General features: G+C 34.2%; 1 protein-coding gene across 1 annotated transcript in view; it reads right to left on the bottom strand.

Annotated features, from left to right (window-relative positions):
• Nucleotides 1-18,224, bottom strand: part of TTN (titin) — a 322,669-nt gene that overhangs the window by 241,763 nt on the left and 62,682 nt on the right. The window contains 2 exon segments of the mRNA XM_074302990.1: nt 9,085-9,141; nt 13,946-14,134. Of these exon segments, the coding sequence (XP_074159091.1) occupies nt 9,085-9,141; nt 13,946-14,134 (246 nt within the window).

The following is an 18,224-nucleotide window of genomic DNA, read 5'->3' as shown; positions in this document are numbered from 1 at the left end:
GAAGCTGATTTTGAGATATTAAAAGAAATGTCAGTGTCAAACACTGATCCTCTTAGTTTGGGTTATTTTATCAATTATGAGTTCTATTATTTATAGCTTTTAATTTAAAAAGTCTGAGAATTTTTTTAGTGATAAGAGTCCATTGTAAAAAAATATTAAGCAAAAGAAATAAAGGATCTCTACAGAAAAAAAAGAGATAATGAATGTAGATATTATTTGAAGTTAAAATTTAAATTATCATGCTATGTATATTTATTGAATACTGTTCAGATTACTATTCAAATAATTCACATAATAAATAATTATGAAAAAGGCCTTACTGTTACATAATCAGATAGCAATAATGTAACAGCTCATGCTTAGGTCTAATTCAGATTCATATTTCCATTACTGTATTCCATTTCATTTCCTCATTGCTACAAAACTAAAACTATTTCTCAGTTCATTTTTGTCTTATTCTAGTATTGCATAGCAAAGTAAGAGTTGGCAGGTACCTTAGAGATTATCTAGTCCAACCCTCTCATCATTGTATACATGAGAAAATAATTACAGTTCTTAAGACTATTAGATAGAAGTTCAAGTGACTTCAGATTATGATCATTTCAAAGACAGTAATTTAAACAATCAAATCATTTTAAAGAAGCATTATCGATAATAAAGGTTTAGTATAATACATTAATATTATTTTTAAAGTAAAATTCAGCATTGTCTTGTACTGTTAATAGCCTGGAATATATGTTATTACCCATATATTGGAATAATACATATTTATAGATAGGAATCTTAGCTGCAAAATCTGGTATAATCCTGTTCAATTATAGATAATTAAATTAAGATAAATCTTTTGAATTGTGATGAACAAAACTTTGAATCTTTGGAAAACATTTCTTTGAAAACCAGATTGTGAAAAAATTTGTTGTCTTTAAAAAGTGGAGAGACAAAACTAGCTACCCATTGCTGAATGATGACTTCAAGTCAGAGTTAATAATGGTCAGGAATTCAAAAGAACAATTCCAAATATGGGTAATAACACATATAGAGAGAAGAGAGAGTTGATGCTAATTCTTTACCAATTTTATGCTCACTCATCTGATAGAGTTCTCAATTTCACCTCTTTTCCTTTGAACACATAGTTTTTTGGTAGGTTTTTTACTCACTAAAAGAGAATGTGTTCCAATGACACATTATCATGAAGGAGGAATGCAACATTTAGATGTGGGGGTCCACATTTCGCTGTACTTGATTTTCAAAGTACAGGTAAATTAGAAGTACAAACAACTACATTACCAAAAAGATTTTTAATAGATTTGTTCACAGACTAACGTACACAGAAGATGGCTCAACATCTTAAAAAGCAGAATATTTACAATAAAACATAGGATTTCTAATACAGAGCTTACATCACAGAGATATTAAAAGTGCTGCTTTCCAATGGACTTGACAAATAGACACACCTGATATCATTAGGACTATAGATGTTGAAAATATGAGACCATCTAAGACAATTATAATAATTATATAGATGCTAAAAGATGGTGGGCTTGTGGTTTGCGCTTCTGGGCTGCTCAACAAAATTTAGTTAAGGTTAAAGTGGCACAAGTCTCTGCCATTCCTAATTGGTTTGTGGCCACACACCTGTACTCGCCTTCATCAGCTGGTATTAAACTTGTAATAAATAGGTTATGGAAACCTGTGTCATTTTCCTCAGAACTGAACCTGTCTCCTTGAACCAATTTTCCATCTTTGTACCAGTGAACAGTAGGTTTGGGAGAACCACGAACCAGACATTGAAAGTAAGCTGCTGTACCTACAGGTGAGCTACAGTCAGAAATAGTTTTTATAAATTTAGGAGGTCCTTCTACCACATGAAACTCAAAAAACATGTCTGAGTATTTGCTTTTCAGGACTGCTTTCTCCTTGAAACTACTTACAATTACTGTGCTTTTTCTTGATGTTGTTGCAACAATTTCAGAATTTCCTATTGTGAGAGAGCCCCTGCAAATAGCTTCACCTACATTATTCACAGCTCTGCATCTATATGTGGCACTGTCTAAAAGGCAAACCCTCCGAATTTTAAGAGAATGATTACCCTTCTCATCACTAACCACATATTTGGCATTATCTGGTTCAATATATGTGTATTCTTTATACCACCTAATCACTGGAGTTGGGATGCCTATTACTGAACATTCAAATATAGCTTCTGAGTTCTCTGGTATTCTATAATCACAAATAGGCTTTGTGAAACGTGGAGGCATTTCAAATACTTCTAAATCAATCTTTAAATCTCTGTTTTCATTTTCCACAGAGGCCATGTTTGATTCTACTAAGTTTAAAGGGAGAACATCAAGGCTTACAATGATGCTTTTGTGATCAGACGTAAATTCTGGAACTGTGACTATTTTCACTTGCTTCTCAAATTCATTAACATCATTCTCCCCTAATTCAACCTCCAGGACAATTTCCTGAGGAGAGGGTGTCCTTGATGAATTTTTTTCTAAATCAAACTCCATAACATGTTGGTGTGTTACTGGAGGAGGGAGGGCCACCACTCTTCTGTCTGGAGGCAAAATATCAACTTTTGCAAAACTTTTGGCTTCCCCTATGATATTCACAGCATGGCACATATATTCTCCCTCATCTGTCTTTTTAACGTTACAGATTTCCAGAGAACACACATTGCCTACCCTTTCTATTTTGACTCTTTCATCTGGTTCTATTAATGATTTATTTCGATACCATTTCACACCTGGAACTGGGAGTCCTTCAACTTCAACAATGAAACCTAAAGTAGTATTTTCAAAGATCCGTCTTTTGGTCAGAGGTGAAATAAATGATGGTGGCATTTCATTTTCTTTTGGTTCAACTGCTTCATTAGGTGTTCCAAATGATTCTGAACGCCATAGATCATATGTTGGACTCTTTTCTCCAGTAGGTGTGTGATATAGTTCATTTGGTGTGCTGTCCTCCCTTACTATTTTTGATGGAAACTTCCCTATACTTAAATTAGGTTTTGGTCCTCCTAAGGGTGTGGAATATCTTTCAATTGTTTCTTCTCCTGAAGGAGTAGAATATCTCTCAGCACTTTCTTCTCCTGAAGGAGTGGAGTATCTCTCAGCATTTTCTCCTCCTGAAGGAGTAGAATATCTCTCAGCACTTTCATCTCCAGAAGGGGTAGAATATCTCTCAACACTTTCTCCTCCTGAAGGAGTAGAATATCTCTCAGCACTTTCTCCTCCCAAAGGAGTAGAATATCTCTCAGTACTTTCTCCTCTGGAAGGTTTGGGGTATCTTTCAGCTACTATACCTTCTGATGGTGTAGAATATCTTTCAGCCATCTCTCCTCCTAATGGTGTGGAATATTTTTCAGTTGCATCCAGAGAAGCAAAGTATAATTCAGGTGAAGCAGGAGATTCAAAATGTTCAACTGATGATGGAGGTGTATAAAATTGATCTAATTCAGAGATTTCCTCACTGCTTGTGCTTCCTAATTCAATAGACATATCTGATTCTGGAGAAAATGGACGATTCAGTGATTCTTGCTGCTGATTGTAAAATTCATAGACAGTATTGAAGGTCACATCTTCGACCTCCATTGAAGTAATTGACTCACTTTGGGAAAGTCCTGTCTTATTGTCTTTGGTTTGAGGAGACTTCTCCTTTCCAGCAGAAAGTAAGTATTTTGCTAAGGAGGTCTCTGATTCCATTATTTCAGTAGTATGTGTCCCATTTAGTTCAGATGTATTTTCAGAAAGACACATTTCTCTTTGTGTAATATTAAAAGTTTCATTAGTGGGTAAAGGCATTTCTTTTTCAATTTGGTTTTCTGCATAACACTTTTCTTCTTTGAAATCATCTGATTTTTTTGCTGTTTGTCCATTTTGATCCAAGTGTTCTTCAATCATTAGAAAGGGGAAATACTGACTTAAAGAGAGTTTTCTGTGGTGTGTATTTGCTTCATTTTGATTATTATTGTATTCTCTGAGACTGATATCCTCATAATTTTGTATTTTCATATCTAACTCTTCAGATGAAGTTGATTCAGGCAGCAAGATGTGCTCTTCTTTTTCAGATGTAATTAGATGCTTTTCCTCACTTGCAGCCTTTTTCAAATCTGATATGAAGCTTTCAACTATAGTTTCTGGTATTTCAGGCACTAAGGTTTGGGCCAAGGGCAGTGTTTCATGATGAGTTTCTTTGGTCTTAGACTTGAATGAAACATCTGTTTCTAAAATACTGGAAGCATGCTCCTGAAGATAAGGGCCCTCTTTCTCCAAGGATATTGTTTCTTCACCAATATGGCTTTTTTCCAACTCAATAACAAGCCCTTTGGAAAATTCCTGGCTAGATGGAATTTCTTGTTCAACTAGTGATGTGGTATTTTGCACACTTTCTGATACATCACAGACATCCAGTTTTAATGTTTCAAAATTAAGATTTTCATTCTTGTATGTTTCTTTCCGTTGCTCAGAAGCCTGCTCTTCCAACTCCTTAGCTGTATTTCCCAAATGCGAATAAATTTGTTTCAGATCAAATACAAAGTTCCCCAAATCAGATTCATTAATTTCAGAAGCAGGGTTTTTGTCTTCAACTATATCTAGCTTTGTGTTATCTGATTCTTGGCTGTCATTTTCCGCATCTTCTATATGAAGATGAGGCTGCTTCCGATCCAATCTAATATATCTATCAGGCTCAGCACTTTGAGAAGCTAGTGTCTGATTTCCTAAATAGCTCTCTTTCCCATGTTCCTTCTCTTTCTCTGCAAAATACTGCCTTGCTTGAGAAGAGAGAAGTTTCAAATTCATTGCAAATTTATGTGAAACACTTTCGACATCCATAGAAGTTCTCACATCTGTTGTTTTTCCCACTAGAGAATCATATGACTTTGACTCTAATGGTTCAGATGGAGCTCTTGTGTCTTCAATCCATGTTGGTCCTTCATAACATGCCTTGGAGATTTCACTTGTATTTCTAAAACCATACTCTTCAGGTCCTTTTTCCTTCACAACTTTCCCTACATAACCTTTTTTCCCTCTAAAAGACTCTCTAGATATCATAATGGATGGATCTCTCTCCATATGACTTTGAATTGTCCTTTCAAACTGGATATTTGACAAATGTTCAGCTGCTCTATGTTCATAAATGCTTTCCTTTTCTATTTCCTCTTGTTTACCAAATTGTCTGGCTGTCTCAAAAGGATAAGCTCTGGCTTCATCTCTCTCTGATTCTATTTGTTCATATGCAGATTTTTCCTTTCCTTTCCTCTGGCACTGTAAATGTATGTTTTCAACTTGAGGTGGCTCATGGATCATTATGGATTTTGTCACACCTCGCATAAATCTAGCTGGTTTTTCTTCAGAATATATACAATGTTCCTTTTCTTTTTTTTGTAGCTGCTGAACTGTCTCAAGACTCTGAAAACATTCTTTTACTGAATATTCCTTTATATTAGATTTGCTTGGAAGAGAGTCAGCTAAATAGTCATAAAAATGTACATTTGCCATTTCTTCCTGCATTTGTTCTTGTCTACTTGTGAAATGTTTCATCTCAGTACAACTGATATTTTCTAACTGGTTGTAAGGACTAAGATCAACAGGCTCCACTATGAGATCTGAATTACTTTCTACCATTCCCAAGCTGTTTTCAGCAATGCAGGTATATCTTCCAGAATCTTGAGACCTTACTTCTCTTATATATAATCTGTATCTACCAAATTCTTCCTCAAACCCAAACCTCTGGCTTTGGTTCAGGCCTGTGCCATTTTGATACCAGGTTACAGTGGGCTGAGGATCTCCAGATACTAAACACTCAAGTGTTACTGAATCCCCTTCTCTACATTTGATAAACTTGGGCATTTTTACTAGTAGTTTTGGTGACTCACTGAATGGTAATTCAGGTACAAATTCAACTGATTGGAATAGTTCTCTACATTCTTCTTGTTCAGGAGTAAAGGTAGCTGCCACTGTCTGAATTTCCACAGGAAAATCTAAGTCTACATTGGGAGAACTTGGAGAAGTTGTTTCTGAAGCAAACAGATTTTTCCTGTTTTCCTTTGGGAAAGTTGGGCTGCCTTCTTTCATTTGGTCAAATGCTAATGCAAGTTCTTCCTCCTCTGTGTACACCTGAAAGGATGGGACCTGACAAGTAGTAGGCAGTTTGCTACCAAACCTCTTTTTGGCCCTCACTTTAATCATGCCTGATGTTTTTACTGTTCCATATTGGTTAAATAGCACACACGTTACAGAGCCCTCATTTTGAGGGAGAACAGAAGAGAAAGTTAGCCTTGAATGACCTTCAGTAGTTTGGATGACATATTCTTGTTTACGTGGGATTGGTTTATCATTGTTATACCAAGTCACTATAGGTTGTGGATGTCCTTGAAAGTAACAAGCAAACATGCAGCAATCCCCTTCATTTACTTCTTGAGATTCAAGTTCATGAATGAATGAAGGAGGGCAACGTTGCGAACGTTTCTGGAATCGAGTTGCTTTTTCTTCTATCTCAGTTTGTGATTCATCAACTTTCATAGAAATAGGATGCTTTTCTTGGGGCAAATCTCCCAATCTAATTGTTTCCCTATCTACCTCTGTAATCTTCTCAATGTTTTCAGAAATAGCAAAAGATTCACTGGTGTGTGATGTAATATCAGATGTGATGTGATCATTTGGGGCTATTGTGCGTATTTCTTCATTCATATGTCCACTGCTGATACATCCTGAGTATTCTTGGGTTACCTTTTCTCTCATGAACCTTTCAAACTCTTCTACTGCTTGGGTTTCTTTAATAAAAGTTCCCTTACTATGAAAATTGTCTGTGGTTGAATCAGTTCTGACTGAAATTTTGGAATCTTCTTGAAAACGTTCTTTTGCATCCTGTATAACATTGGTATGGAAGATTTCTTCATCAATTATTCCTTCAAAAGTGGCTTGGGGACTTTTAGGAGGCTCTCCAGACATTAAATTTTTATCCACATGACTCTGAAAAGCACCAGTTTCCTCAGTAGAATCATCTATATAATAATCCCTATTTCTATGTAGATAAGATATGGGAATACTTCCCATTTTTTCTCTACAGGACACAGTATCTTTATTGCTTGCTTCATTTCTTAGAATTCTTGTACCCATTTCAGAAGACTTATTATCTAAAGAAGGTAGTTTCTTTTTTTCCATTAAAATTCTTTTAGCTTCCCGTAAACGTTGTAATTTTATTTTGGTCTCCTCATCCAGAAAACTCTCACCTACATGAAACCATTCCTGTATCTCTGATTTACTTTCAAAATAGTCTTCATTGTACATGAAATCTTTTCTCTTAGCAGGAATGGTTTTCTTGAAATGTATAGTTCTCCTTATCCCCTTCTGGTCGACATCTTGCTTTTTGTTAAAAGGAGAGCCAGTGAATCGAAGATCAACTTTCACCCTATCTTCTATTGCACCCTCAGATAAAGCCTCTATACCTTCATATGTTTTCTCAGCCTTTTTAAAAAGTTCCAAATATTTTCCCTCTTGTTCCCTTTGCAAGACAAGTAATGATGCTGCTGACTCAGCTGATCCTTCACTGTTAATTGCAAATAATCTATAGCTTCCAGAATCCCTGTCTTGTGCACTTTTAAGCTCTAGGCTAGAACTATGATTGTGTAAATCATTTTCAGTTTTTATCACCCTACGGAGACTTGTTGATATAGGCCTATTGTTGTGAAACCAAGTTATCTTGGGTGTTGGACAGGCTATTAATCTACAGTGGAAAACAACTGGTTCTCCTTCTAACACATATTTAAATGTAAGCTCTTGGGTAAATGAAGGCTTAAAATTTTCAGGCCAGGAGCTGGTTGAGCTTATTCTCTTAGCATATCTTTTAGCAGCCACCAAGCTGTGACCTAAACAGTCTTCAGAATCTGAAAAAGCTTCTCTCATATCCCCTTCTAGATGTTCAGCTTCTTCCTCGAAGAATAATTCTGCAAGAAAAGACAAAAATCACATTACAAAGCCCTCTTCTATTTCTCATAATTTTTTTAAAAAATTGAAAATAAATGAAATGGCAATATAAGAAATAAAATAAAGTGCATGCTACAGAGGTCTCACAAATCCATAAAAAAAATTCACTCACCATATTTGTTCGAATAAACGCAACACCATGCTCTGTTTTAAAGATTCTGACACGAAAATCGTTCCTTGTCTGTTCTTTTCTTCAGATTGTTGAATTTTCTTCTTGAATGAGCAAAAAATGAATTTCAAAATATCATGTTCCTGTGCATGTGTGTTTTGCTGGCAGAAAACTGTTTTGTGCTTGAATTGCTAAGAAGAAAGTCTTACCTGACTTGCAGAGAGTAGAATAAACGCCCTTTCTGATCCTTTGGATTGTGGGTTAGAGGTTTTTTTTTGTTTGTTTTGTTTTGGTTTGTTTTGGAGAATTAGATAATTTTGAATGCTATACAAGAATTGCAACCATAAATAATTAGCTAAAATAAAATGAAGAAGGCGTTTATTCGAACTAATACAGCCACTAAATTCACAACATTATGAAATGAAATGCAGGCAATAAAGATTATATAAGCTATCTGCAAGCCAGTGTAAGAGACATAACATGTTAAATTGATGTATGTGCATGAAGTGTAAAATATAAATCTAAATGGACAATTTTCACACAACCCAAATAAAATGTCATTTCAGTCCTAGTTCATTCATCACGATGCATTCTGAGATGACTGTTAGGCATCTATCTAATTGACTAATCAATTCAATATGCTTTTTATAAGAACATTCTATTTTAAGATTTCATGCATTCAGATGACAATTGTTTATTTAAATAAAAGCTTTTTAAAACAGCTGCAAAGCATGAGAAGTTGAACATGGTTGAATGGATATTAAAGCTTTAAACCACTTATAAACCTAAATGAGGGGGAAATGCAAGTTACCTTCATTATACTAATAACAAGCATGCAGCAAATTCATATATTCTCCAAGAGAAATATATATATCTATATATCTATACATACACATACTTTTTCATTAACTACTATAGGAAAATAAATAAAAAATCCAATCCTTTCAATTTTTACTTAAATTTTACATTCATTGATAACGATACCTTTCACTTCCATCTCAATCTGCTGTTCTATCCTCTCCTGAAGAACTGATTCTGGAGCTAGAAAGAGGGAGAGAGAGAGAGAGAGAGAGAGAGAGAGAGAGAGAGAGAGAGAGAGAGAGAGAGAGAGAGAGAGAGAGAGACAGAGAGAGAGAGAGAGAGAGAGAGAGAGAGAGAGAGAGAGAGAGAGAGAGAGAGAGAGAGAGTTATAATGATTGTTTGATTGCATTTGGCATTGATTAATGTTCTGTATGGTTGAAATTTCCCAAATATATTATTGTGACATAGGAGCCCACTTCAAAATGAACCAAAAAGAACATGCTAAAACAATTCAATTATGTGATAAAAGTCTATGAAAATATCATGAGAAAATAACTTTCAATGTTTTCTTTATTTCAAATTGTTCATAGAGTTTTCCATTTTCACATTTTAAATTCATAGTTTTTCATGCCTTGACATGCCTTAAACATCAAAAAGGACACATATAGAACAGCAATGCACAAGCTAAAGGAATATTCTTTCTTTATTGTTTCTCTAGGACTGAACAATTGAATGCAAGAGGAAGTCACATTTGGAAGGAACATGCATTTGCCAACCTGCACGTTTAAATATTCTGCACTTGTACATACCACTCTGTTTTGAACCAATTATCAATAACTATAAATGCGATGGCCAGTGTTATTATAAGGAACAAAATTAGAGTCTCCTTAACTACAAACAGGTTACAGGGCCATATTTCTTAAGGAGCAATTGCACCCTTTATGACACAAAAGAGTGGTAAATGTCCTTCCTTTATTAATGGGATATGGGGGGGTAAAGTTTCTCAAAAATAGCTGGCTGATACAGTTGTACCAGTTTTCAAACAAGTCTTCAGAGGTCACAACATCTGGATAACAGTTTTTACTCCTCTGTCAATTCCTTGTGGTCGTTAGGATGAGTTTAGTGACAAACTTGATGTTTTCTTTGAAGATTCCTTTTTAACTTCTCTGGTTGTTTTAATATGAGATTCTTTGATTCTTTTAAGGCTATTTGAACCAAGTGTAATTTTTGTAACTGCTTTGTCTTGCGATTCCTTAGCTAGGTAGGAATAAAGTTAGGAAAAGAATTAGATTTGCTATGTTTGTAGGAATTTTAAAGCATACATACTCTATTTACTAAAGTATAAAGTCATTAGTATGAAAAAGAAATGCCAAGTGCATTAGTCCTAGAGCCAAGAATATGACTTATATAATTACCAAACATATAAGGACTCTATTCATATAATGACTTATACAAATATACTTCCTGTATTTCTATTTGAATTTAGAAGATGACTATTAAATCCCTTGTGCTGAGCAAGAAAGAAGAGTTTCCAGTAGGATCATATGAAGAATCATATGAAGACCATTTTTTTCCTAGAATTAGAAAAATGTGATTCCACAGAAGTCCCAAATGTTGATTGTGTTTCTAAAACCAAGAATTTTGGATTTTCTGAGGATGTTCCCTCAAGAACAGTTGTATAGTATGATGAAGAGAAGGTGAATAGTTCTTTTCTACGGATCTCCCAGAGAAAAGGTTTCAGGACTGTTCCACTAAGGGGAACCAGCACAAGGTTATCAGTATTCTTCCAGCAACAAAGATTGTGGAATGTATTTTTAGTTTTGTCCTGCAATGTCAGGAAGTATAGAAGCACATTTTGTTCAGATAATATTGGGCAGTGTGACTTGCCTAGTTACTTATCACTTCCCAGAACTTTAACCATTCTGATGCTGCCTTACAGGTCTCAACTTTATTCACATCACCCTTGGAAGATATGAGCTAACTCTTATGTTTTTTTCCCCAGTGTTAGATGAAAGGAACTTTTATAAGTAAGGCTAAACTACAGTACTCCTAGTCCTTTTTTTCTGCAACATCTTTCCTTTCTGGGAGGAAAAGTTTGATGACTATTATGGAATGTGACAACTTGAATTTTCCAAGCCTTGATTTGAAAGGTAATCATTAATGGCTGAATGAGCACAAGTCATTTATGAATAGAGACTAATTATAAGACATTCCAAGACATATATTTATAGATTAAATTTGGGTGGCAGCAAAACTGAATAAGCAATGAGATTGAAATGAAGTAAAGGGAAAGTTAAAATTAAATAACCACCTTCTATGGATAATACTGCAGAAGTTGTCTTCTCTCCATGGTCGTTTTGTATAGTACAGCTATATAATCCTTGGTCTACCAGCTGAACATTTTGAATAGTGAGAAGTTGAACATTTCCATTTTGTGACTGCTTCACTCTTTCTGATCCTTCAATTTTTACACCTTCATGGGTCCAGGTTGTAACTGCAGACATTTCATTTTCCACTACACAAAAGAATTGAGCAGTGTCTCCACACTTCGTGGTTATGTCCTTGAGCTTCAGGATGATTTGGGGAGCATCATCTTTTGCTTCTTCCAAAATGTCCTCAGATATCTGGTCTCCCTCTGCAATCTGGGAAATGGATGTGGCTTGATACAATTCTACATCTTGCTGTGATGTAGACTTCAAGACGGAACTTTCTGAAATGCTTTCAAAAACCTGTACCTCATATTCATATGATGATTCTTGAAGTGATTTAATTTCTTTTTTTGACATTTTGGCCTCCTCTTTTGTGAAAGGGGAATCAATGTGAACTTCTGCTATTGCCTGGGAGTTGGCAGACTCTCTTACATCTTTCCCAGAACTTTGACTATCTAGAGCTTGCACTGTATAATCAAGTGATAGAAAAGAAAGAATATTAAGATCTACTGTATATTATTGAGCCAAGTTATTAACATAAATGATATGGCATGGGAGATGAGAATGAATGATATCACTGTTACTTGGAAACAGCATGCCAGATGCAATATCATCTTGGAAGTCAGAGCCACACACAAAAAGAAAATTCATTCACAATGATGAATGGATGATGGAGTGTTCATGCAGGTGTCAAAAAGTAACTAGTTTCTTCTTTTTGCTGTCACCAAGGTTATCCATAGTGACATAATATTTTTATGACACTTTTTGAGACACCATTTGATCTCTTCTTCCTAATTTTACAGGGGAAAATAATTGCAGCTGGTTTGAATGTAGGATATATAAAGATTAACTACTGCATGTCCAACTCTGAGGCTCATTTGTCTTCTTTAGTCACTTAGAAAAGTAGAATGAATAATTAAGTAGGTTGGAGTCTAGCAAAATAATTGCCCTTTTGCAAAAACCCAGAACAGACAATTTGGCAAGGAGTTTAAATGCATGTTATACATTGCAAAAAGTAAGCAAAGGTATTTGCCAGTTATAGCTGTTATTTTATTAGTGAATCTGCAACAACATGGGACATAACAAATAACATGAAACATGCTTAATGAAGAGAAGGAATATGTGCTATGCAGCAAAGTAAACTCCTTGGAGGAGGAAAAAAAAAAAAAAAGAAATCAGCTTTACCTTCTGCAGTCACTGTAAGCGTAGCTGTACAAGTTGCTTCGCCAGCACTATTTCTTGCCTTACAAGAGTACTGCCCCACATGCTCTAAGTAAGCATCAACTATCAGCATTAAAGCCATGCCTGTTGACTCGTCAAAATGGAAAACTATGTCTTTGGTTGGAAGAATTAGCTGCTGATTATGAAACCACTGGATTTCTGGTTGGGGCATGCCAGAGACCCTCGCATGAAATCTGACTGTCTCCCCGCTGCACACCCGGCAGCTGGAAATTGGCTGGATGAAGATGGGTTTTTGGCCAAGGGATTCCTTCTTAAATGAGACTGATGAAGGGACATGCCATTGGGTGGTTGATGTTACTTCTTCACCTTTTCTAAATCCTGAAAAGAAGCATGTCAACTTTTAATGTGTTGCCCTGAACTAAAATGGATGCTTTGCTTTCCCTTTGATGACTTGCTCAATGTGACCCAATTAACCTATTAAAAATAGTAGAATACATAGTCCTTCTTTTTATTTCAATTGTAGGAAGCTTTCCATTTATTAGAGAATCCGATAATGAGCGATAGCCCAAATGTGATGCTTCAGAGTTGCATATTGCCTGAAATTACAGAGCTGATTATTTGGAAGACCAGTCATTCCCATGTTTCATTTGAGCAAACTGAGATATAAACAGACTAATTGACTCCAACATAAAAGCCAGGAAGTCAGTAATGGAGCACAGACTGGAGGAAATAAAATCCAGTGCTTTATTCCTTGCTCCAGTGGTTCCTTTGTCTAAAAACTTCACTTTAAACTTGTTGTTTTGAAGATAGCTGAAGAATTTTAGACAAAATTCTGACTTTATAGAATTTTAGAGAAATTTCATATTAAAAACATTCAATATTTTGGAGGGTTTGTGAGTTCATTTATAAATAGGCAGGAGAGTATTCTAAATTAGAACAAAAGTAGTGTTTTCATAATAATATCTGAATTTATGTCTTCAAAAGACAGGCACATAAAGCAGATATTAATACAATGACAATATCTAGATATGAAAAATTCATTGAGTACTTTCAAGAAAGAATAATAATGTTAACTCACTATAATCACAATTTCCATTATTATTATTATTATCATCAACGATGATCAAAATTGTCTTTTTTTTTGCCCAAACAAAATAATGTTATTTTCTCTGTCTTCTGATACATCTAGTCAAGGAGCATCATAGCAGTACAATGCTGAAATGATCATCACAGCCAATAGAATATTATAGAATATTATATCTGAGTGGGAGGGGAAAGTGAAAAATAAATGTTTGTGCAGGTTGTTGTCACATGATAAAATTAGTGGAATTAGATATCAACAGATGACCAGTGATGGCTTGTAGTAAAGTTATTTTCTTTAAAGGATTAGGTACTAAATGGAAATAATTTTTTGGAGGTTAATAATACTGTACCTTCCAGTCTCAAACTTGCTGTACTTGACACTTGGCCTACAGCATTACTAGCAACAAATGTATAAATTCCTTCATCCTCTGGATAAGCTTCTGCAATTTCCAGCTGATATGTGTCTTCAAACTGAGTCATTTTAAAGAAGCGAGAAGGCTTGATTGCCTTGTCTTTGCTGTACCAAGTAATCTTAAGATCTGTAAAATAAAAAAAAAAAAACCAACATTTGAAATATAAGGAAAAAACCAGTGGATAAATTTTATCTGAAATTATATTATTTTACAGTGGCTACATTGTAGTTTATTTAAATTACATGATTTTCAATTTATTAATTCATTCATATATTTGACACACATCTACTGTGTATCAAGAAGTGTGTTGAAGAGACAAAGAAAAACAAAAAGATAACTTCTGCTTTCAAAGAGCTAATACATTTACAATAGATGTTGAGATGCTATAAGAAAATGTGTATATTTAATATCTGTGTACCATAGTAGATAGGTTCATGAAAATCCTCTGCTACCTGTTGCCTGTGTAGGAGGAGTTCCTCTGAAAGTTCCCTATGCCCATGAAATAAAAAGGCTATCCCTGGACATTATAACCAAAGGTCAAGTTTATATCATATAAATATATTGGTAGGTTGCACTCTTTTCTTAGTAAATTAACAATCACCCTGTGCCTCTTATATTTTTCTGTTCTTTTGAAAGAAAGATTGTGAAGAAGGTTAGTTGGTTCCCTAATTGGTCACATAGACTCTATAGGATTTCATCTTTGTATATTATGTCCCAAGAGTACATGCTTAGTAAATATCTATTGCATTTAATCAGCATATTTTGTGTATGTGTGTGAGAATTGAGATCCCAGAACAATAGGCACTAGGTGAACAAGAAAGCCACAAAAATTAAGCTAATTGGATGAGACCAGGTTAGTAACATAAATACTTTCCCCAGTATGGTATCCTAAGTCTCTATAAATCTCACTTTCCCTAGCCATTCTGTGCAAAAACATTGTATAAGAAAACTAAGAGGAAAAATTCTGAACTGTCTATTTATGGAATATAACATTAATAAATTGAACTTTGGACTCATTAAACAATTCTCTGGTCTTCTGACTGGCTTTGTACTGTTACAGAAATGCTTAAGTAAAAATTTTAGAAATGTTCTGTGATAGGTATACATTCATAGAGTAAAGGGAAAAAAGAAAGCTAATTTTCCATTGTCAACAGACTACCAGGATTATGTATATAGGATTACTATTTAGTACTCAGGTAAACATCCTCCTCTTTTAATAATCACCAGTGATAGGATGAGTCATTTTTCCCAGGATGGTGACAGAATTGCATGGAGACATTCACTGCTTTTCCTTATTCTATTTGATGATTGATCACTAGCATATGGATAATGTCCCCTGATAGACTGCCCTAAGTCACTGTGAGATATGGATAGTCAATGGCCTTAGATATGATTTTTTTCTCTTTATAAACCAACCCTAATATCTCTAGATCACTGTCCACTTGCTACCATATATCTTATTGCTATCCTTATTTTCTTTGTCTGCAAGATTAACCCTGGGGACAATATAGCATTAGATGTAGACGAGATATGTGACAGCTGTCATAATTATGAGAAAGCAAACTTAAAAGTTCTCTTTAAACTATAAAGCAATAAATAATGTTAGGGATTACTACTGTTACCATTTCTCATTATTATTGTGCTGATAGTTTTCTTACTGTCCAAAACCAAGGAGGCTGAATGTCTCTCCTCCAAATATAGCTGCTTTTCCTTCTCTCAGACTGCTTACCCTGACTGCTCAGTCGGAATTTCCTTTCTCTCTCACCTTCTTTGCCAATCTACTTTTCAAAGTCCAATTCAAATGGTTACAATAGAATGAATGGCTTATGGAATGAAATTTGGATTTTGTTTTAGGTAGGTACCATAGAAATAATTATTATGGGTTCAACTAGGAAATTATTTGTTATAAATATAACAATGCTTTAAATTTCTTTTACACATTGCATTTTTTTGCAAAATTCTTTCAATGGATGCATATGGTGTTTGGACAAAACTAATGGACTTTTCAACAAAGTTTTATTAGAACTTTTAATTGAAAAGCATGTAGTTTTAGAATCTTGTCACTAGATAGCACCAAAGACCACACAAAATCAATTTCAGATCCTGGTCTTTTTTCCAATCCGTTAGTATTTTGACAGTTATGAAGCACAAAAATCCCCTTTATATCCCATAAAGTATTCAATCTAATGAAATTTCAAATATTAGGTAATTCCAAATGACTTCTGCTTTTCCTAATAGACATGAAAGCGCTATTGTTGTTGCAATTGCTAGTGATTCGTACTTAGAAGTTAGTACCTAATCTTGTATTAGTATTTTCAATTCATCCTTTAAATATCCTGTTTTTACATAGTTTTTTGCATTTTTGTCTTCTTCATTAAACTGTGAGCTCCTTAAAAACAGAAGCATTTGTGTGTAGGGAGGGGTGAATGGGTAGGTGTTGGCTTTTCTTTGTATCTGTAGGTGCTTAATTAATGCTTGTTAATCAGCAATTAATTCTGAAAATAGATTACATTGTGAATAGCATGGGGGCATAACGCACATGTATAAACTTTCTAGCTATTGAAATCAGACTTTAGAGTAAATTTTAAATTTTTTCATGCAAAAACATTGCAAAACATTTTAAATGTTCACAAGATTTAAAATATACTTTATTGATTATACATTTTTCTATTTCTTTTGCCCCTCCAAATTGCATGTGGCATTTTGCCAAAACTGATCCTTAATTTTGTTTAATTTTTTTTACCATATCAAAGACAAAATCAAAATAAAGCTTGGATATAATAATTATAGAATTAGAGCAACTAAGGGAACCTTATACACTTCACTTAATGGGAACCTAATCTACACTTTTCTAGAAGAGGATATTGAGACCCAGAATTTTGAAGTAGCTTGCCCAAGATAATGCATTTCATGAAATTTTTTTCAAAAGAAATTTCAATAAAAAGAAAACCCTTTGGATAATTCATAAATTCAAGTTTTAAAATTATTTTTTATCATTATAAAAATGCATCACTAAACTAATTATAGATAGTAAAGTTTTAAGTTTACTCCTCGGGGATAATAATAGAATGAATCTATATCACAAAATTGTTGTGAGAATCAAATAATAGGTTTTTTAATTGTCTGTTTGCAAAGCATAGAGTTACAAAATGCAAGTTATTATTATTATTATTATTCACAGACAAAAGCATAGTTAACAGCAGTGTCTAGATCTATTTATAGCTTTAGTCTGCTGATTGATTTGCAATTGTACATATTTTTAAAATTAATTTTATTTTAAATTTATGGAAATAAAAAACAAGCATTTCCATAGCATGTTATAAAAGAAAGATGACTGAACATGAAACTGCAAATCTACCATGTACAATTTGCTATTACACTTAAATATATAACAAAGTTAACATGTAAATTTCTCCTTCCTTTTTTCCCTCAACTCCAAGTGACAACAGGCTTAAAAAAAACAAGCTATCAGCAAAACAAATGTCAAACTGTCTCTGATTTGTGATATGCGCAATAAACTCAATGGGAATAATCCAGATTTTGAGAATTCTGATGTATACATATTAAATTAATATTCAGAGTCTGAATATTGTTCTTTTTTGTCTTGTTTATGGTGTTTATCACACACCAGAAGCAAGCTGACATTTACTTTTACTAATAGATTGCTTGTTCAATGTGTTCAGAGTTCAGTTGTTTCCCCTTTAATGAAAGACTTTAAATGGTTTTTCCCAACTGAGTTAATGTAGATGGATTATTCTACCCCCCCTTATGATATGTAGAAAGTTAAGAGACTATGTGCCATAGCAGACAAAATGCTGGACTGAGAACCAGAAAATTTTACTTTGAAAACAAAATGTTGACAATTTCTAGATAAGTAACTATACAGTCATTCAGCCTGTCTGTGTCTCAACTTTCTAGGACTTACTATACTAAATTGTAGAGTCTGTGACCTGTATAAGTAAAGATATTCGCCCAAACTTTTAGGCCTTTGTGTGTTTGTAACTAGAGATAGGTAGAAGAAAGATAATAGAATTCATTCCCTTTGGGGCAAAGTTCTGTTGATTCCCTTTTTTGTTGTTAGTTTCAGTTATGTACAAGTCTTTATAGCCCCATTTGGATATTTTTTTTGGGCAAAGGTATTCGAGTGATTTGCCATTTCCTTCTTTAGTCCATTTTACAGTTGAGGAAACTGAGGCAAGTAAGGCTAAGTGACTTG

This window comes from Sminthopsis crassicaudata, chromosome 3 (genome assembly GCF_048593235.1).
Source record: "Sminthopsis crassicaudata isolate SCR6 chromosome 3, ASM4859323v1, whole genome shotgun sequence".
NCBI lineage: Eukaryota > Metazoa > Chordata > Mammalia > Dasyuromorphia > Dasyuridae > Sminthopsis > Sminthopsis crassicaudata.
The sequence above is the reverse complement of the archived record's forward strand: the minus strand, read 5'-3'. Positions and strand labels throughout refer to the sequence as shown.